The sequence below is a fragment of the Phocoena phocoena genome, chromosome 4 (genome assembly GCF_963924675.1).
Source record: "Phocoena phocoena chromosome 4, mPhoPho1.1, whole genome shotgun sequence".
In the NCBI taxonomy this organism is placed as follows: Eukaryota; Metazoa; Chordata; class Mammalia; order Artiodactyla; family Phocoenidae; genus Phocoena; species Phocoena phocoena.
In genome coordinates, this window is record NC_089222.1 from 24,733,489 (window position 1) to 24,756,352 (window position 22,864).

The 22,864-nt window shown below is 34.8% G+C and overlaps 1 protein-coding gene across 3 annotated transcripts in view; it reads right to left on the reverse strand.

The window, feature by feature from the left end:
* XRN1 (5'-3' exoribonuclease 1) overlaps positions 1–22,864 on the reverse strand; it is a 96,968-nt gene that overhangs the window by 36,443 nt on the left and 37,661 nt on the right. For all 3 annotated transcript variants that reach the window (XM_065876018.1, XM_065876019.1, XM_065876017.1), the window contains exons 19-27: positions 20,718–20,821; positions 18,221–18,352; positions 15,376–15,538; positions 14,480–14,593; positions 12,059–12,157; positions 9,525–9,640; positions 8,865–9,011; positions 2,717–2,806; positions 2,192–2,327 (exon numbers count right to left, since the gene is read on the reverse strand). In XM_065876018.1, the coding sequence (XP_065732090.1) occupies positions 2,192–2,327; positions 2,717–2,806; positions 8,865–9,011; positions 9,525–9,640; positions 12,059–12,157; positions 14,480–14,593; positions 15,376–15,538; positions 18,221–18,352; positions 20,718–20,821 (1,101 nt within the window). The remainder of the gene's footprint in view (positions 1–2,191; positions 2,328–2,716; positions 2,807–8,864; positions 9,012–9,524; positions 9,641–12,058; positions 12,158–14,479; positions 14,594–15,375; positions 15,539–18,220; positions 18,353–20,717; positions 20,822–22,864) is intronic.

Here is a 22,864-nt window from a genome sequence, read left to right on the forward strand (position 1 = left end):
TAAATAGGGTGAAAAGTGAAGGTCTTACTGACAAGGTGTCTATGTTTCCAGGGCATAGCAGACTAGAAGTACTGATAGAGTACAACTGGTGCCTACTGACAATAGCAAGAAAAAAGAATATGAGAAAAGATTTAAAGTAATTTAAAAAAGCAGACACAAGAACTGTGCTTGGAGGATTGCATATGAAAAAACAATCCATATGATCTAACACATCCCTAGGCATTATTACTATAATTACAGCATTGATTAGAAAATATGGCATTCAAACCTGACTCATTAGGCAAATTAATAGACTAGGGCATTTTCACTATAGGCCCCAACCCACAGCTACTAAAACGAGAAGTTCTGGGGAATGACTACTGAAACTGTGATCACCTGGGAGCTTGCTAGAAATGCAGAATATCAAGAGCTGCTCATCCTAGAGCTACTGAATCAGAATCTGTATTTTATCAAGATCCCCCAGTGATTCATTTGCAAAGTTCAAGAAGTACTGCTCTGAGGGTAGAGTCCAGAATGCATGTTTTTTAAAAAGCTCCTCCAGTAATTTTGATAATTAGCTGAGTTTGGGAACCACTGTCAATAAGAAAACTAGGAATACTTTTAATGATGACCCTGCATTAAAAAGAAAAGTTTAAATTATATTCAGAATGTTATGTTCATTTTTTAGTTTTTTCTCCTTCTTTTCTTTATTACTCTAATAACATTATAACACTGAAAAGGGAAAAAAAAAAAGTCACTCATAACTGCTCCTCCTTGACTCATTAACAGGTTTAATAAAAAAGTCCTGTCTTATCTATATGTACATACATTTTAAAAATGTTGTAATCAAAATAATAGACTACAACTTTGTATGTGTATCTTCAGTTTGCAAAGTAAGGGGAGAATGTGTAAAACATTTTAGAAAGCTCTGCATCCAAATGGGTTCAAATAAAATTTGAGGGCTTAAAGCTATAAACTTTTGTTAAGTGGAAAACTCATTTCAAAAACCATACTGGACAAATAGACTTTACATTGAAAGACAATTAAAAAGAAATGCAGGCTTTCTATCCTTAGCTGAATATCATTAACCTTTCAAAATATCAAACTCTTGGCTCTGAGCCTTACATTTTTTCTTAAAGAGTCATCTAGTGGTGATTTTCCAGACCAAATTCATAGCTCTTGAGCATGTCATAAGAGAATTCAAATAATAATAGCTAAGTATTATTAAGCATTAATAATAGCTAGGCATTATTAGGAGTTTATATGTATTAACTCAGTTAATTCTTTTGAGGACTATATGAGGACTATTTTATTCTTATTTTACCAATCAGGAAATGGAGGCATGGAAAGGTTAACTATCTTGCCTAAGGTTTTAAGTACTGAAAGAGGGATGGGGGAAAATGACGTGAGAGACCAGTTCTTAACTTACTCTGCTATTAGTTCAAACAAGAGAGCACTGTGTTAGGAAAGCAACATCATTTTAATAAAAAGGCAAATATATGAAAAATAAAATTGTAAGTTAAAAAAAGGAATAAAATTAACCCATTTTCTATTGCATCAAGATTGGGAATCAAAACAGATACAACAGTTAAGCCTACACAGGTTACTGCTTTTTAAAATCAAGACATAAAGGATAGTTTAAGTGGGATTTCAAAAATACTTAGTAATTGAATGAGTTTATCAGTAGGAAATAAAAGTGAAATAAATATAATTTTTATGTTCTATAAAAAGATGAACTGTATCTTTTAAAGAACTTAGAATAGGAAAGAATAGGGAATTAACCTTATTTCTCAATCACAAACTTTCTATTGACTAGACTCAGAAAATATTAATTCTTAAAATTAGAAACACTACAAGGACATAAAATTTAAATGCTATGGCTTTAGGGACTTCCCTGGTGTTCCAGTGGTTAAGACTCCATGCTCCCAATGAAAGGGGCATGGGTTCGATCCCTGGTCAGGGAACTAAGATCCCACATGCCACAGGGTGCGGCCAAAAGAAAAAAGATGTGCATTTATATTTATTTAGACAAACTTAATGGACACTGGAAAAGGCTGGAATATTTTTTTAAATTACAGAATATTTTGACATAATTTAGAATCACTAAGTATATGTTTTATCTGATTGAAATACAAATAAATTATTTGTAGATAACATGTAGTTCATTTAACTTCAAATCTCATCAGTAATCTTCGTTATTGAAAATTAGTACCTTGCACTTTTCAACTTCTTCTTCAATTTTCTCAACAATAGCTGCATCCAGAATTTGTAAATCACAAGAAGAACGAGACAAAGTACTGACAGGATGTCCCTTTAGCCAAGTAATAATTTCTTGAACTTTCTCAGCACTATATTAAAAACAATAATTTTTTCACATTAATTGAAACTTTCTGAGGGTTTATATAAAAGGCCTGATATGAACTTTCTGAGGGCTATGAATTATAAAAGATATCAAATATATAATCAATCACACCACTTAATTGGGGCTAATTATGAATCCAATATAAACATGGACATGTTATTTCTCAGTAATTATAAAGAAACACAAAAATTAGTTTAAAAGTACTTTACTGATATAAATGAAATAAAAAATTATATTAAGATCTTAAAGCAAGAACAAAACAATACAAAACCCTCCCCCCAAGAGTAATATAAATTCTTGATAAACTAACTACTACCCTTCAGTAGAACCACTAAGTTGAACTATGTGGCAATAAATCTCATAAATTTTGCTTACCCGTTCTCATTTTCTCCAGGCCAAATGTCGTCTTCATAGAACACATCCTCTTGGCTATTTTTGGCTATATAACTAAACAGTTCTGGAGCTCTAGCCGAACAAACAAACAAAAATACTGCTTTTAAAAATATGGCTAATTTCATATAAACTTCCTATCAAATTTCTGGATCTTAAGGGGATATATTAAATATACTGAGGACTAATTATGTACACATATAAGGGATAGAGACCAAAAGATTGATAGTATTCATAGGTCCTCAAAAAAAGATGAGGGAGAAATGATTCAATTCTTAAGTATAATTAAACTATGATTTTTATAATTGAAATTTTTATAATTGAAACTATGATGATTCAATTACTGACTCTATCCCTCTTAGACTATAATGACAGGTGATAAATGGACAAAAATAATGTATACAGGTTCATTTTCTAGTTTTCACAATAAAGCTAGAGCACACCACAAAAGAGCAAATGAAAATCCATTAAAAGTTTCTTCGGATATTCCTCAAAATTCCACTGTTCTCTAACAGTGTACTGTAGTACTTTCAAATACACGTAGCAGACTGAACACATGTGCTTATTTCTGCTCCCTTCCCAGCCTGCTAAAAGAATAGTAAAGTATAAAAAAGGGCATGGACCTATAAAGACAGATGAAGAGAGAAGCAGAGAATCTGATAGTACATGTCGAGTTAACAAAATTTTAGAAACTGAAAACTGAATAGATACGTATGAACTGACTTGACAGGTAGGAATAAGCTGTACCCTAAGTCACCAGGGTGGGAAGTCAGCAAGAAGCAAGTGGATGTGAACTGTGGAAGTCTGCAAAAGCTCAGGAGATATGGGCTCCGTACATTTTGATGCTGCAGTATGGGGTGGGTTTAACAGGCTTTTAGTTGAAAATTTTGTATAATAAGCAGTTAGGCAGTCACCTCCACCTCAGCGTAAATCATGTAGTTTACTTTCAGAGAGGTTAAATGGGGGCTGCTCGAGCATTGGGTAATCCAGGCACAGGAAACTGGATGGGTGGGGCATGAGGAAGAGAGGATAGGTGCCCTACTGAAAACAGGGGATCACTGAAAATATTACTATACAACATGCCACTAGGAAGCAGGCTAGGAAGTATAACATCTTTAAGAAGCAGACTCTGAGATGGAGATAAACATGGACAAAGTTTATTAGTGTGTTCTGTGGAAATAACACCTGTGGAAGGGAAAGAAGGAAGGGGAATTGGGCACAGGGAGAAGTTGGGCTGTGGTTCAATCTTAATGAACTCCTTGGCCAGTAGCATAGAGATCTCAAAGTAGGATGGCTCCTCAGACTTATCCTGAACTGGGGCAATCAGGTTGGCTGAGCCTTTACATCTTCTTGTTGATGAGGTACTGGATGTGTGGCTGTTGTGGGAAAGGGACATAACTTTAGGTGAGGCAGTTCTCTTCTGTCGGGCAATTCCTGAAGAGGGCTCACTGCTGAGGGCTGTGAGACAGCAGCATTCCTGCTGCCCAGGGAATAGGTCCTGAGTCGTGAAGAGACATCTGGGTGTGTACCACAGTATCCACTATGTAATGAGACCCCCTTACTCTGGTTAATTTCCAGAACACTGGAAGTCAGTTTTGTTCTCCATATCTGTCCTCCAAGAAAAAGGCTGCAGAATACCTTTCTGGGAAAAGTACCCAGCTCAAGAGAAAAGATATACATATAGGTAGTGATATTTGGAGATGCTCTGCTGAAACAGCCAAGTCCCACCAGAGAAGCCTCACTGAAGCACATTAAATTTCCAGTCAGCATTTTTTTTTTTTTTTTTTTTTGCGGTACGTGGGCCTCTCACTGTTGTGGCCTCTCCTGTTGCAAAGCACAGGCTCCGGATGTGCAGGCTCAGCGGCCATGGCTCATGGGCCCAGCTGCTCCGCAGCATGTGGGATCTTCCCGGACCGGGGCATGAAGCCGTGCCCCCTGCATCAGCAGGCAGACTCTCAACCACTGCACCACCAGGGAAGTCCATCCAGTCAGCTCTTTAATCACTGAATAGTAAATATGGTAAGACACTAAAGAACCACAAGACCAAAAAAAAAAAAAAACATCTTTAACATGAAAGGAGAGATCAAATCAAACACAAAAGGAAAAAAAAGCAATTTGTAGTAAACAGAAAGTATTAAGAATAGAAGAAAATCTAGATTACTATCTTCAGAGAAATACAAGACGACATTTCATTCATTATAAGAACAAGATGCTACAAAAAAAGGAATGCCAGAGAATAAGGAAACACTTCTAGAAATTAAAAATGATTAAATAAAAAATAAGTTAAAGCTGAAGAAATCTCCCACAGAGTAGAACAGGAGTATAATACAGAAAACGGATGAAAAGAGATAAGAAAACTAGGAGAATTAATCCAGAAGGTCTAACATCTATCAAAAGGAGTCCTAGGGCTTCCCTGGTGGCGCAGTGGTTGAGAGTCCACCTGCCGATGCAGGGGACGCGGGTTCGTGACCCGGTCCGGGAGGATCCCACATGCCGCGGAGCGGCTGGGCCCGTGGGCCATGGCCGCTGAGCCTGAGCATCCGGAGCCTGTGCTCTGCAATGGGAGAGGCCGCAGCAGTGAGAGGCCCACGTACCGCAAAAAAAAAAAAAAAAAAAAGAGTCCTAGAAAGAGAGAATGACAACAACAAAATGGTGAGGAGGAAATTATCAAAGAAATAATACAAGAAAGTTTCTCAGAATGGAAGGGCATCAGTTTCAAGTTTGAAAGGGCTGAACAGCAAAATGAAAGAAAAAAGACCCATTCCAAGGCACACATCTTCACATTATTAAATAGTATTGGTAAAGGGAAGATTCTAAAAAGGTTTCAGAAAATGAAAAACAGATCATGCACCAAGATTAAGAATCAGAATAACACAAGGCTTCTTGGCAGCAAAGGAAACATGAGAATGGAGCAGTGCTTTTCAAATTCTGAAGGAAAATAATTTGCAATCTAGGATTCTAGACCCAGGCGAGCTATCAACCAAGTATCAGGGAGGTTTAAAGAAATTTCCAGACATGTAAGCTTTCTCAGGAAGCCACTGGCGTAAGTGCTCCATCAAAATGGAGACATAAATCAGAAGGAATAAAGCATGAAAGCCAGGAAATAAAGGAATCCTATGCAGAAGAATGGTGAAGGGAATTCCTAGGATGAGAGTAAAGAGAAACTTGAATGAAAGCTGTACAACAGCCCAGGAGAGCAATTAGTTCACACTGAAGCAGGAAGAAAGACAGTTTTAAGAGGAAGTATACAAGAAGAAAATGGAACTGAGAGGTCACATGACCTGTTTGACTGTATTAAGTTTTCCAGCTATGGCACAGAGTTTGGGGCCGCATTGGTTACGTGAACATAGATAAGAACAAATGAATAAACAACACAGAAAAGAACAAAAGTGTGTACAAGAAAGGAAATGTAATACTCTACAAGATCCAGAGGTGACCATTTACATTTACCTTAATCAACTAAACCTTAAGAACTGATTTAATTTAAAATATTGTGATAAAACTATAATGAGAGGGGAAATGTGTTCATGTGTGTAGGGGAGGTAAGGGAATGGGGAGTGGGGCTGGTAAAAGAAAGCTAAAGCTTCATCATTCATGGTATGAAATCAATGCATATGTCAAGTTGAAAAATCAAGAAAAAGCAGTCTAAATATGACATTTTTAAGGAAACATGGAGGTAAATAGAAGAAATTATCTAAATTTTTAGATGGTAATATGCAGTTGAAATGTGTCTCCCCCACCCCCACCCCAACTGAAGTCCCAACTCCTAGTACCTCAGAATCTGACTTTATTTTGAAATAGGATTTTAAAAGAAGTAATCAAACTAAAATGTCATGAGGATAGGCCCTAATCCAATATGACTGGTGTCCTTATAAAAAGGGGAAATTTGGGCACAGAGACAGAAACAAAGGAAAGATGATATGCAGCAAAGGAAACCATAAACAAAACGAAAAGACAACCCTTAGAACGGGAGAAAATATTTGCAAATGAAGTGACTGACAAGGGATTAATCTCCAAAATACACAAACAGTTCATGTAGCTCTATATCAAAAAAATAAGCAACCCAATCAAAAAATGGGCAGATCTAAATAGACATTTTTCCAAAGAAGACATAAAGATGGCCAAAAAGCACATGAAAAGATGCTCAAATCGCTAATTATCAGAGAAATGTAAATCAAAACTAGAATGAGGTATTACCTCACATGGGTCAGAATGGCCATCAGCAAAAATTCCACAAACAGTAAACACTGGACAGGGTGTGGAGAAAAGGGAACCCTCTTACACTGTTGGTGGGAATGTAAATTGGAACAACAACTATGGAGAAGAGTATAGAGGTTCCTTAAAAAACTAAAAATAGAACTACCATATGACCCAGCAATCCCAATACTGGGCATATACCCTGAGAAAACCATAATTCAAAAAGACACATGCACCCCAATGTTCATTGCAGCACTATTTACAACAGCCAGGTCATGGAAGCAACCTAAATGTCCTTCAACAGACAAATGGATAAAGAAGATGCGGTACATATATACAATGGAATATTACTCATCCATAAAAAGGAACAAAATTGGGTCATTTGTTGAGACATGGATGGATCTAGAGACTGTCATACAACGTGAAGGAAGTCAGAAAGAGGAAAACAAATATTGTATATTATTGTATATATGTGGAACCTAGAAAAATTTTACAGATGAACCAGTTTGCAGGGCAGAAATTGAGACACAGATGTAGAGGACAAACGTATGGACACTAAATGTTCATCAACAGAGAAATGGATAAAGAAGATGTGGTACGTATGTACAATTGAATATTACTCAGCTATAAAAAAGAATGAAATAATGCCACTTGCAGTAACATGGATGGACCTAGAGATTATCATACTAAGTGAAGCAAGTCAGACAAAGACAAATATATGATATCACTCATATGTGGAATCTAATTTTTAAAAAAATGATACAAATGTACTTATTTACAAAACAGAAACAGACTTACAGGTATCCAAAACAAACTTATGGTTACCAAAGGGGAAATGTGGCGGGGAGGGATAAATCAGGAGCCTGGGATGAACATACACACACTACTTATATAAGATAGATAACCAACAAGGACATACTGTATAGCACAGGGAACTCTACTCAATATTCTGTGATAACCTGTAAGAGAAAATTATCTAAAAATGAATGAATATATGTATATGTATAACTGAATAACTTTGCTGTACACCTGAAACTAACACAACATTGTAAATCAACTATACTCCAATAAAATTTTAAAAAAAGATGATATGAAGACACATAAGGAGAAAACCATGTGAAGATGGAAGATTGGGGTGATGCATCTATGGGCTAAGGAACAAAACTCGTGAGGCTACAGGAAGCTAGGAGACAGGTATGGAACAGGTCCTTCCCTAGCACCTTCAGGGGAGGCATGGCCCTATCAACATCTTGATTTTGGACTCTGGTGTTCAGAACTGTGAGACAATAAATTTCTGTCGTTTTAAGCCAACCAGTTTGTGGTATTTTGTTAAGGCAGCTCTAGGAAACTAATACAGGGATCCTCAAATATAGGAAGGTTAGAAACCAGTGGAACAATGGACAGAACATTCAATTGCTAATCAGAAGTACAGCATTTCCTATGAATCGTTGACACTAATTCAGTAAATCTTGGTACTCAGAGTTCTCATTTTTATAACGAGGAGCTCAGACTTGTTGATTTCTTAGACTATTTATTTCAGCAATTAAATTCAGTGATTCTAGGATAGTAATCTATTGTCCAGCTGGAGTTTTAAGAAAATTCACTATGCCAAGAGTTGTTTTGTTTATCCATAACAATCCTCTTACTACTGCCACAGACATGCAGAGTAGTGAATAACTTACGATAGTAAGTTAAGGAAATTTTTAATTAAAAGGAGGCCAGTTCTCATCATCCTTTTTAATTTTGAATAATATAAGTACAGTATTTTTCTACTCTATTGTAACTAGTGGCTAGGATGCTTCATGACAGTAAATTAAGTTTATATTAACATACGTCACATTTTACTAAAGGAAACATTTTTCTTATCAGCAAGGCAAAATAGTTAATCACATTCCTACGTTTCTGGACGCCTAGCAGGATCTTGCTAGGCACTTACCTCTCCAAGTACTCTGCAAGAAGCTGTTCTGCTGCAGATGAATACATCCATTCACTTCCAACTTTCTTAGTATATCCAGGTACCTCCTCATTTTTTTTGTTGAATTTGAGATTCAAACCCACATTTGCTTTATGGTCTCCATGAGGGCTGAGTTTAAACCACACACACACATACACACAAAAGTTTTAAAATTTTGTTCAAAGAATAAAAAGCTTTGCTTTCAATTTTTAGAAAAGTTTAGTCTTGATTGGTTTTCTACGTTTTAGTTATCATGGTTATTTCCAAAGTAGCAGTAGTGGAAAAACTAGAGGAAAGGCTTCAAAACCCAAGTCAACAAAGCATACAAATAGATTATGTAATTGAGAGGAGAATGAAATAAGGAAATGTAGGGAAATATATAATTGAGATTCACACACACCATCTGATACCTTTTTTCAAGGTTCAATTTGTTAGCTGCTAAAAATAAGAACTGTCTTTCCAACCACCTAAAGCATGTGCCATTTAGATAAAAGATCACCATCAGAGGAATCTATGCATAATTTTTAAAGAAAATTCAGAGCAATTAATAAGAGAAAATAAATACTGAAATATTAACCATTTTATCTTTATTATTTAATTTTTTTCTGTCACTTTAAGTAAATTTCTCTAACATAAACTTACTTTCTCCTAGATCCTCTTCCAATAAAAATACTTCCTGTAAACCTTGAAACAAGGTATCCACTCACTCCAAGGCGACTGGCCAACACATATCCTGGGTTGTACTTTATAGAATATTTCTTTAAATATAAAAACAAAAAGGTCAATTATGGAAACACAAAGCATTAAAGCAGCATTTCTTTACCTTTAAAATCTGGAGATAAGACATCACTAACATTTTGGATTGTGGCAATGTAAGGATTCTCAAAAGTAAGTGACTTATTACCCCCCACCCTGCTTTTTGTTAAAGGATTTATAGGCAGAATATTTCTGCTCCTCTCTCTCCTTAAAGAACAGAATTCCCAAGGATGAATGAAAGGGGGAGGAAACATACAGTTTGTGAAACTGCCTCAAGAAATAAACTCTACAGTAAGTATTAAATGGCAAACTCTGTAGGCAAGAACGATTTTTAAAAAATTAATTTTCATGTTCTAAGAAGGACCTGGTAAAATACCTGGGAAAAATTGACGTCTTGATAATTATTACATTGAATTAAAACATGAGTATGTCATCAAAATAGTTGCTACTGAGCAAAACTGAGTGTCCTTCATATATAGATTTAAGTAATATTTGTTTCCCCAAATCATTTATCATATGAAAATAAGTATGAATAGGCTCATAATTAATACATTGTTAATATAATTCAGTCAATGAAATGTAACCTTTATTTGTGTACTTATGGGAAGAAACTATGAAGACAGTCAAATTCAAAAAAAAATTACCAGATCGTACAATTTTTAACCAGGAAGTAAATTACTCACAAATCCAGTACCAACTATGGTAAGCTACCATATACTCCTAACATTATGTATGTAATAATAATAATACACACTTATTTTATATGGATTTCATATACTATGTTCATGTAAATGAATATATAAATATAATATACTATATTTAATAAATTATACAAATATTTTATATTCTTATTTCATGGGAATGTAAGGATATTTTATCATCAGCAAACAAAATTTACAGAGAATGGTAAGGAATTATTTTCCACCATTATTTTTTTAATGATCATGTCCACAATGACCCCTAAATGGATAAATTTTTTTAGTGGCCTGGTACATAAAGTCACTATTAAAATACATTAATATGCTAGTAAAGAATGCAACACAATCAAAAATATTATCAGATATAGAAATAATTTCAGAATATAAAGGAAGAATTAAGGCAATAGTTCTCTATCACAGGTAGTACCACTTTTCTAATAAGTATCTGAAAATGTGTTGAGGCACATTCAGTTACAATAATTGACACAGGTTAAGAACACTTAGTGTCCAGGCACCAAGATGCCAATTGTCTTGCCATATACAGGGCAGTCCTATTTAACACACAGTAGTCCTGCTCAAAATACAATTAGTACTCCTTTTGAAAAATATTGGATTATGGTATAGTTAAAGTTAATTAAACCACCACAAATATCCTAGAAATTATAAAATAAAAAGTAGAGAAAGAAGGCTTGAGTAAAAGATAAAGAAAATATGTAAAGAGAAAGAAAGTATACTGGAGAAGGCATGCCTAGCAACACTGTACCGTTAGAATTAGGTAGGCTCTGTCAGATCTAAAAAAAGCCAGGGATGAAGCAACACGTTCTTCTGCCTCCACTGACTCCCAAACAGAGTTAAAGCTTCTTCATCTAAAGGGCCATTCTCCTAATTTCCTGACTATGCCTTCTGAATTATTTCTCCAAAAGAGATCTGATGGCAAGATTTTAGGGACTTCTCTGCTTTCCATAAAGGTTCCTCACAGGTATGCTGATGCCTAATGCCTTAAACTCATTTCACAGGAAATGAAGTTTTAGATTTTTACTACTAGCAAAAATAAAATATAAGTAGCAATGTCTGGCTGAATGTGAATTAATTTCAGTCAAGTTAATTATCTAATCAATCAATAAAAACAAATGATAGATATCGGGATTATCCCCTTACTTTAACAGAGAAAAATAAAAGGGTGCCATGAACTTAAGTGCAGTTTCCCAATTTTCTCTAGGGACTGTTCATCTTTAGCTGAGTAGGGACATATAACCTTTGCAAGAAGGTCATTTGTTACTTGTAACTAAAAATGCAGACCTTGATTAATTATGAAAGGTTTAAAAAAACCCAAGTCTATTCCCAGAGGGTATGCTAATCAATGTACCACTGGGAATTCCCTGGCGGTCCACAGGTAAGGACTCCGAGCTCTCACTCCTGAGGGCCTGGGTTCAATCCTTGGTCATGGAACTAAGATCCCACAAGCCACACTACCAACAACCATTAACAACAACCATTATAGATTAACAGCGGGATCTCAGCAGTTTTTCCCCCAAAGATTTGCATGAAGTTTTGAGCACAGATTCCACTTATTTTTAACTAATACTAGATGCAACTGTGAGAGAATTTAATCAGTGTTAAATAAAATATTTGCAATAATTCAAAGGAGGTACCAAAAATATCTTTCTAACACTTTTAAAGGTAATCAATTCTAAATTAAATCACATGGACTATAGTACTCACATGCTGGTTTTGTATTAAAGCATCAAGATTGGGTTCACATGGAATACTGAAAACCACACGAATCCTGCCTTCTGTAATCACATCCCCTGAATCCTGAACCTTGGAGGGAAAAAAAAAAAAAAAAAATCACAGTATGTTTTAGTCTCTTTCACTACATTTTATTTACTTGTTTTTCTACTTATTTGAGTAGTGTTTAGTATTTCTGAAATACAGTAAGACAATAAAAGTAGATAGTGGAAATTTTCTTTGAATTTGTAAGTGGATGTGCTTATAAATTTGAGTCATTGTACCTTGCTTTAACCAGTTGTTAACCAGCCTTTTAAAAAAAATTAACTTTAATTTGCAAATAATTTCAAACTACCAAAAAGTTGCAAAAATAAAACAAGTCAAATAACATTTACCCAGATTCACCTATTATCGACATTTAACTCCATTTAACATTTGTGCTCTATGTGTGTATTTACATACACATAATTATTTTTTGAAACTTTCTGAGGGTATATTATATATATCATGTCCATTATCCCTAAATACTTTGGTGCATATTTCCTAAGAAGGATATTTTACTATATTACCACAGTACAGTTATTAAATACATAAATTTATGACACAATACTTTTATCTAATCCACTGTCCACACACCAGTTTTGTCAGTTGACCTAAAAGTGACCTATATTTATAGAAAACTCTTTACTCCCTCCACTACAGGATCAGGCTAGGATCAGATATTGTATTTAGTTGTCATATCTCTTTAGCCTCTTTTAATATATCCAGAGCCTTTGTCTTTCACACACTGACATTTTGAAGAATATAGTTCATTCCTCCCTCTCTACCCTGACTTTTTTTTTTTTTTTTTGCGATACGCGGGCCTCTCACTGTTGTGGCCTCTCCTGTTGCGGAGCACAGGCTCCGGACGCGCAGGCCCAGCGGCCATAGCTCACAGGCCCAGCCGCTCCGCGGCACGTGGGATCCTCCCGGACTGGGGCATGAACCCGTGTCCCCTGCATTGGCAAGCGGACTCTCAACCACTGCGCCACCAGGGAAGCCCCCTACCCTGACTTTTTAAAAACATTTCTACATTTGGGATTTGTCTAGTTTTTCTCATGATTAGGTTAATGCTATATATTCTCAGCCAGAATAGTGCACAGAGGATGTGTCCTTTGTAGAGTTCCCCATCTGGAGGTACATGATGTTCATCTGTTCCTCACTATTATATTAATTTTGATCATACAGTCAAGATGTTGCTCAATTTCTTTACTGTACAATTATAGTTTTTTGTTTTCCTTGCAACTAAATAAACAATCTGTGGGGAGACACTTTCTAAGACCATGAAAATATCTTGCTCCTGATCAAAAATTCCCCTTAGATTTAGCTTCCAATGATGATTGTTGCCTGATTCAATCTGTATCATTATGCTTGTTAAATGATGGTTTTCCAACTCCCTCATTCCCTCCACAATTATCCCGGACATGATAATATAAGCAAAAGTCTTTCCTTTCTCCATTTATTTACCTATTTATTATCACTATGGAATCATGCATTCCTATTCCCTGCCCCTGATGGTTTATAATTCAATATGTACTCGATTACTTTGGTACTTAAACAGTCCCAGGTTTGGCTGGTAGGAGCCTCTTCAACCTGGTACCTGTGTTTGTCATATGCTCACATCATTCTTGTGAGTACCTCCTTGCTTTCCCGCATAACTAGTAGTTCTAGGCTCATCGTGTACTTATTCTGCCTCAGCCCTGTAATCAGCCATTTCTCTGAGAAGGCCAGTTCCTTTTTGTGGGATATGGTGTTAGAGATCAAGATCAGAGTGTTACATGCTACCAGGGTATCTTTGCTTCCAATCCTCATGAGCAAATAGGGCTAGAAAATATATGTACGTATAGGCACATATGCATTCATATATCTACAAACATACATAAATATACCCATATACATGTGCCTATATACATACACATACGCACGTATAAAGTATTTTAGCAATCATGAGTTCACATTAATACCTCCAATTCTAATCTGTCCCCACAGGTCCTTTCTTGCATTCTCCTGTTCTATACTTACAAGTACCTTTTCCCATGTGAGAGCTGGAGTTCCCCAAAACGTCAACACATTTATCAATTCATCAACCCAATAATACATTGAAAATAATTTCAGAATTGCTTCAACCATACTACAATAAATAAACCTATGAAAAAAGAGATTAGAATCTGAATTCTTCTTCCACCACCTCCTGATCTCAGTGTGCTCAACACTAAAGATATATAGCCAAATATTGTGTTTATAAATTAGATGAATGAACTCTTTTTTTCCCCTTCAGTATTATATTTTATTTTATGCCTAAATGAAGAGAAGTTAAATAACTGTATTAACTTGAAACCATAAAGAAATTTAATAGTAATAATAACAGGTACTAACTTCTCCAGTGCATCCATAATAGGGTGTTCCCAGCATAAAGACCATACTTCTAGGAGGAAACAAGTCATCCAATGTTTTAATATTGGAGAAACGGGAGTCAAAAGCTCGGATGTCCTATGTAGAATGAAATATAAAAGTGAATCGTTACAGTCAAAATTTCTATAGACTGCATATCAAGATTTTTTCCTATGGGATTATGACTATGCTGTCTACAAATGTCAAATGTAAAGATTTTCTACATAACAATACCAGAATCTAAAATTTATTATCTCCTTATATGCCAGACACTCTTCTAGGTACTTTACACATTTATTAGTTCATTTCCTGAAGTTCATTTCATTAGTTCATTTCATTACTGAACTTCACTAATGAAGTTCATTACATTAGTTCATTTCATTTTCTTCATATCCTGAAGACAACCCTCTGTGGCAGAGACCATTACTAGCCCCACTTTATAGATGAGGACACTAAAGCACAGAAAGGTGATCTTGCCCAAGGTCATATGGCTAAGAAGTCAACTCAGTCAGTACTCTTAATCACTATGCTATACTGCTTCCCCCAAATTACAAGATCACTACATGCATTTAAAAAAATTTGCCCCCTTACAACATCTAAGATCACGAACACAAAAGCAAATGCTTTTTGTATTTACTAATTTATTTAAAGCAAACTTTTTGTGAGAATAATAAATAAATACAAAAGAAAAGTTTCCTAACCATACACAGAATGAGTGTCTGAGCATGTTATACTCCTTTTAAACACTACAGTATTTTGCAAATTACATTAAATAATAATATCTATTATATATTGCTGCATATTAATATGATACAGTGTTTTCTTTATACAGTGTGCAACAGTGTACATTAAGATAGAACTGAGACCTGAAGGAGACTTACTTGGACAATAGTTTGATAAACAAATGGAAGAACTTGTTTTGACCACTGTTTCTCTAGACGGACTTCACCATTTTGATTTACTTGATATTTACGACCTGTGAGTAACTGACCATATATAACTGCAGATGTTTCATTTATTATTATTCCTTTTCTTCTCAGGTAGCTCAAAGAAAAAATAAATATAGATGTGTATGAGTGTGCATATATTCTAAGATGATAACCATCATTCAAACTACCAACTCATAATCAAATGCTTAAATAAACTTTAAATAAATATGCTAGCAGTTCTGAGTACCTAACTTAAGACTTTTTGCATTATCCTGTGGCTACCTTTCCCAAAGTCTGTAAGATTAAATAAGAACTCATAGAGTTGCAAGAAACTCCTGTGTTTCATACCCACTAGGCTGGCTATAACAAAAAACTGAAAACAAGAAGCGCTGTGGGACCTCCCTGGTGGCGCAGTGGTTAAGAATCAGCCTGCCAGTGCTGGGGACACGGGTTCAAGCCCTGGTCTGGGAAGATCCCACATGCTATGGAGCAACTAAGCCCATGTGCCACAACTACTGGGCCTGTGCTCTAGAGCCCGTGAGCCACAACTATTGAGCCCGTGTGCCACAACTACTGAAGCCTGTGCGCCTAGAGCCCGTGCTCTGCACCAAGAGAAGCCACCACAATGAGAAGCCCGTGCACTGCAACGAAGAGTGGCCTCCACTCGCCACAACTAGAGAAAGCCCACGTATAGCAACGAAGACCCAACACAGCCAAAAAAAAAGTGTTGGAAAGGATGTGGAGAGACTGGAACACTTGTATACTGCTGATGGGAATGTAAAACAGTTTCACAGTTCCTCAAAGAGTTAAACAGAGAACTGCCAAACAGCCTGGCAATTCCACTCCTAAGTATGTAACCAAAGAACTGGAAACAAGTAATCAAACAAATATTTATAGACCTATGCTCATAACAGCACTATTCACAATAGCAAAAAGGTGGAAAGAAGCCATAAGTCCAACAGATGAATGCATTAACAGAAGGTGGTATAACCATACAATGAAATATTTGGCCATAAAAAGAAATAAGTGTTGACATATACTACAATGTATATGAACCTAAACATGCTAAGTGAAAGAAGCCAGACACAAAAGGTCACATATTATGTGACTCTATTTATATGAAACATCCAGAATAGGTAAATCCAGAAAGACAGAAAATAGAGATTGACAGGGAGGGGCATTCAGTGGGCCTTTTCAGTCTAAAGTAGGGGTTGGCAAACTATGGTAATGGGCTAAATCCAGACTGCCTCCTATTCTTATAAATAAAATTTACTGGAACACAGTCAATCATTTATTTAATATCTATGGCTGCTTTTGTGATACAACAACAGAGTTGAGAAGTTGTGACAAAAACTGTAAAGTCTACAAAGCCTAAAGTATTTACTATTTGGCCTTTACAGAAAAAGTGTGCTGATTCCTGATATGAAGATGCAATCATTCTTCACGTGAGGGATATTTTCTTGTCTCCTTTCCATTTCCTCTTTCTAGAACTCCTCTCAGCTACATATCAGAAATTCTGACTATACTATTTTTATCTCTTTGTGTACTATGTGCTGAAGGAATTCCTCAGCTTGATCTTTTAGCCCACTGATTCAGTTTTCAGTATGCCCATATTACTATTCAGACCATCTACTGAGCTCATTATAGAAATCATAATTTTATTTTCGTATATGTGTTTATACAAAAATATATGTATTATATAACATACACTATATATATATATATAGTTACATAGTATATAGTTAAATAACATTATTATATATACATATATTTTATATAGCAAAATTAAAATTATGGTGAAAAAACCAGATATGTTCCCTACCCTTATGGAGCCTACTATCTATGAAAAGAGTCTTAAAGTAACCACATTCATAAATTTATTATTATGATTCTATTTATGTGCTATAAAATAAAATTCAGAATGATGTGAGCTATGACAGGGGTATCTAACTTACACTATTGGGAGGCCAAAAATGCTCTTCTCCCCCTGACAGCTGTGTTCATCTCCTTTTATGCTGGATAGCTTTTCATGGTCTTTTTATATATTTCCTGTTTAATTATCTTTGAATAAGGATATTATGGCCTGGTATTAGCTCCTATAATTGTAGAAGAGGTGTCTCCTTGAGTTCCCATTTATCAATGGATGCTACTACAGTATGAACAGGAGGGCTGACGGATATACATTTATAACACCATTTCACGTGCCACTGCCAGTTTCTATTATTCTGTTTTGGTTTAGGAAATTCTAGTGTTTGGATGAAAAAGGAGAGGTACTGTTAAGGGGGGATCATGGGACACAAAGCACCTTGAAAATTAGCATTCCAAGGAGGGTTAGCTTCTTCTTTACTTAGTTGGTATAGACCTTGCATTTCTGAATTCAGAGCATAAGGGACTTGGGTATAGGGAGGAGGGAAGGGTGAAGAACAAAGGAGAGTATGCCCTCCTATTTTTATTAGTTACATGTAGCCAAGAAATTCAATGGCCTTATGGTTAGTGAAATTAACTCTCAAATTCAGGCAACTTATGAACTGTGTATTCCTAGTGTAAGTGACTAGGTCTTTTCTTTTTTTTTTTTTTTGTACATCATGAAGTATTTTAGTGACAAACTGGGCAAGGCTCTAACTGCTGCTAACCAGATTTTATTTTAAATTAGAACTCATTACTTTTTTAGACCATAAAACGTAGATGCAGTCAGTATTCAGAGTAATCACACTAAGTGGAAAATAAGTTAAAAAATAAGTACATTAGACCACCACATTCTAGTTCAATGACATTAAATACTATTTATGACACTCACTATTCTGAAATTCCTTGTACTTCTTTTGTCCAGTTAGATTGTTCTTTGTCTCCAAGATGGACCACTTTAGAGGGTGGTGCAGTTCTTCCCAAATAAAGCTTCTGTGTTCCTGCAGGTTCTTCCAAGTAAAACCTTAAAAATTAAAATTATATTACCCGCAAATTTGTGGTTTAATATAGAGTTCTAGTAGTGTGAGTCTTCAAAGTGAAAAGATTTCTACATGGTATAACGGCAAAAACCCAAAAAACCAAAAGCCTCCTTTTTTAAAATTGTAATATGAATTTCAGAACATTTGTAAAAAATTTTAATCAAAATTTAAAACAAATTACAATTCTTTCTCTATAAGAAATTAAACTAAATACATAATAAAAATATAAATTTTTAAAGAATTAATACTCTCAAATTCAATAAAGTTTTTTTTTTCTTTTGGCGGTACGCGGGCCTCTCACTGTTGCGGCCTCTCCCGTTGAGGAGCACAGGCTCCGGATGCGCAGGCTCAGCAGCCATGGCTCACGGGCCCAGCCACTCTGCGGCATGTGGGATCTTCCCGGACGGAGGCACGAACCCATGTCCCCTGCATCGGCAGGCGGACTCTCAACCACTGTGCCAGCAGGGAAGCCCCAATGAAGTAGTTTTGCTAAAAAAGTTTAACTGATTCTAATCAAGCCACTATACCTAACTCCCAGTTTACAGGAAACATGTGGGATGGAGGACCAACCTAAATGACACTAAGAGGAATCAACTAGGTAAATTCAGAATTCTAAAAAATAACTAGCTTGGACTTTAAGAAAAAAGGCAGGGAAGTAAGTTTAGCCAGGTCCTAGGATATAAAATCAACATACAGAAATCAATTATATTTCTATATACTAGCTGGGGAAACTGAAATTGAAAACATAATACTATCTATAGTTGCTCCAAAATATTTTAAATACTTAGGTAGGTATAAATCTAACAAAACATATACAGGTTCAGTATGCTGAGGAAACAAAATAGTGATAAAAGAAATCAAAGATTAAAATAAATGGAGAGATAAATGGATCTTCATTTATCCATTTGGATCAGAAGACTCAACATAGTCAAGATGTCAAATCTCCACAAATTATAAGTTTAGTACAATTCCTATCAAAATTTCTCAAAGATTTTTATAAATATAAAAAAATTTATTCTAAACTATATATAGAAAGGCAAAGGACCAAAAATAGTTAAAACAATTTTGAAAAAAAAAAAAAAAAGTAAGGAATCGCTCTACCTAAGGTTAAGACTTACTACATAGCTACAGTAACAAGACAATGTGGTGTAGGCATAAAAAACAGACATAGAGACAAATGCAACAAAACATAGAACCCACAAGTAGACCCATACAAATATGCTCAACTTATTTTTGACATAGGTGCAAAAGCAAACTAATGGCGGAAGGAGAGTTTTTTCAACAAATAGTACTTGAGTTAATTCAATATTCATAGGTAAACATATGAAACTTGACCCAAACCTCATACCTTATATAAAAATTAATTCAAAATGGATCATGGATTTAAATGTAAAAGGAGAAGGTAAAACTATAAAACTTTTTGGAGAAAATCTTCTTTGGGACCTAGGGCTAGGTCAAAAGTTCTTAGACCAAAAGCATGATCCATAAAACTAAAAACTGATAACTGTACTTCATCAAAAAGGCAGGGGAACTGAATTTTGATGATTAAAAAAGAATGTTCAATACCAGTTCATACTGGTACTGACTTCTCATCAACAAAATTATGCAACAAAACACAACTGAGATACGTTTGCAGAGACCTAAGGAAAAAGGATTAGGCCTCTAACTCTAAACCTATGCATGAGAAAAACAACAAAAAATACCTTTTGGATATGTAATAATTCAGAAAACATTAACATCCTCACATTTTCTCTGAAAAAAAAAATTACTTTAGAAAGTTCAAGACATGATAAATAACAAAAGAACAAGATATCAGACCAAGTAAAAGATGACAAAGAATAGCTTGTCTAAATAATCACTGATAAAATGATTGTGAACTTGAATAAAATGTTAAGAAATTATTTTTAGAAGATACGTGCTTTTTAATATATTATTTAAATGAAACCTGGGAAAGGCATGGAAAAGGTAAGGTTACATATGCTATTTATTCTTGTCAGAAAGACAAGAAAGGAAAAGAAGGCAAAAGGGAAAAAATAATATATGCATCTAAAATATGCATCTCAACAATATATGCATCTAAAATATGCATCTCAACATTATAAAGCAACTAAACTCCAATAAAATTTAATTTAAAAAATAAAATAAAATACTAATAAAAAATATGCATCTCAAGGTATGTACAATAAACTGTCAATAGTGGTTGAACCTGGAGTGGTATGATTAGAGGACTTTCATTTTCACTATAGAGTGTAAATATTTTACAAATATTATATCAGTTAAAATGTATGAATAAAAGCCAACAAATAGCAAAACACATATAAACTTTAAAAATTATAAATAAAATCTTACTTAGTTTCTCCATCTGATACACCAACAACTCTAGCTTCTTCAAGATGAGGCCAATTAACAAAGAGAGACTTCCCAAGCACTGATGAAGCTATATTTTCTACACTCTTAAAGTAAAAACAGAAAAGTTCATTCATGTTTTAGGTCCAAGAGAGAATTTTACAGAGGCAAAATTAAATAATTAAAACTGGCTTGTGTTTATAACAGTGTATTTAAAATCTATAAAAACCATGCCTTAATAATTAAAACAGATATAAAATATTATTTGATGGCTCAGGCCAATTATTCCCTATTAGTAACTGCTCTTCTCAGCTTTATTCCCACTTAATTGTTCCATCCACTTGAATTCAGTTTTTAAAATTTCTCTTCTCTAAGTTGTGCCTTTATTGCCAACTACTCTCTGTCTTTCTAGTACATTTTCCAGAATTTCTGTTCTTTTAGATTTTTGTTTTTTTCCCTTTCCTTTAAGTTTATTTATTTTTATTTAAAAATTTTTTTTGGCCACGCCACGCAGCATGCAGGATCTTAGTTCCCTGACCAGGGATTGAACCCTAGCCCCCTGCAGTGGAAGCGTGGAGTCTTAACAACTGGACCACCAGAGAAGTCCTCCTTAAAAAAAATTTTTTTTTCAGTTGTTTTTACTTACCTGCCTTTCTTTATTCTTTAATTTATTATGAATCTGTGTAAGTTTACCAACTTTACCTTCCCCTCTGCCAATCTCTTCTTACTAGAAGGGAACTATGACCAACTTAACAGTAATTTTCTGCAGTATAAACATCTCAACACTAGGAAGCTTGCCTCCTCATTTTTTCAACAGCACTGGCAGTTATTAGTGAAGGATGGCCCACTGATTTTAATCCTAAATGAAATTGCTTGGCGAGAGAACAGGTTTCAGTAAAATCAAACAGAAGAACACTGACCTATAATGTGAGTATTACTGTTCACAATAATAGCCAACATTAGTAGAAATAATGTTCAGCAAGAAACCTAGGTTCTTAGGTCTGCTGCTAACTAGCTGAGTGAATGTCCCTTTTCCAATCTCCATTTAAGTTTTTTAATTTGTAAAATTAATGAGCTGGATTAGTTGCCTCACAAAATTCCATCCAGTTGTAAAATTCTATGATTCCATTATTCTCATGATTATCAGCTTATTTTTCTCATGGAAACTGAGAAAAGTGAAAAGAACAGCATAGATGTCTAGAAAAGGGCTATTATTATTTCATATCAAATAATCAGATAGCATAAAACAGAATCTAAAATATGTAATTCATTTCAGTTTGTGGCTGGTATAATTAAATAAGAACACTAGACTTATTTCAAGTTAGAAACTATGGGTCCAAAATTGGGTTCTGCCTCTCTTCAGCTATGGACTCTTAGGCAAATCCTTTAATCCCACTGAGATCAGTTTTCTTTTATGAGAAGAAGTTATAACATCTACCTCACAATATTTATTTAAGGATAAAATAATATACACAAAAGCTTTTTTAAACTATAAAACGCTGCACAGTTGGCCCTCTGTATCCATGGGTTCCACATCTGCAGATTAAACCAACTACTGATGGAGAATATTTAAAAAAAACAAAAAGAAAAAACTCCAGAACGTTTCAACAAATGCTGGCAACTATTTACATAGCATTTACATTGTATTTACAATTATTTATACTGTATTAAATATTATAAGTAAAAATGATCTAAAGTATAAGGCAGGATGTGTGTAGGTCATATGCAAATATTACACCATTTTATATAAGAGACTTGAGCATCCACAGATTTTGGTATCAGTGGGGAGTCCTGGAACCAAAACCCCATGGATACTGAAGGACAACTGTATAAATATTCTGTATGAAATAATACCTTAAGTAAAAATTCTTAAAAGGAAACATTATTATTATTATTACTGTTGGTAAGACAACAACTTTGTGGTAGAAACTGAAGTTGAAATATAAATTTTGATTCACATTTTTTCTTTTCATTATGCTTAATCATTATTAGCAAATACTTCTTTAACAAATAGAGATGACTATTTTTAGACTTTTGGGGGTAACTTTTTATTTTATTTACTATATTTAGACATCTCTTACAGTGAACATATAAAAGAATGACTATTCTGATAAATAAAACAAGTTTCAACATTAGAACTAGGCTCCCTT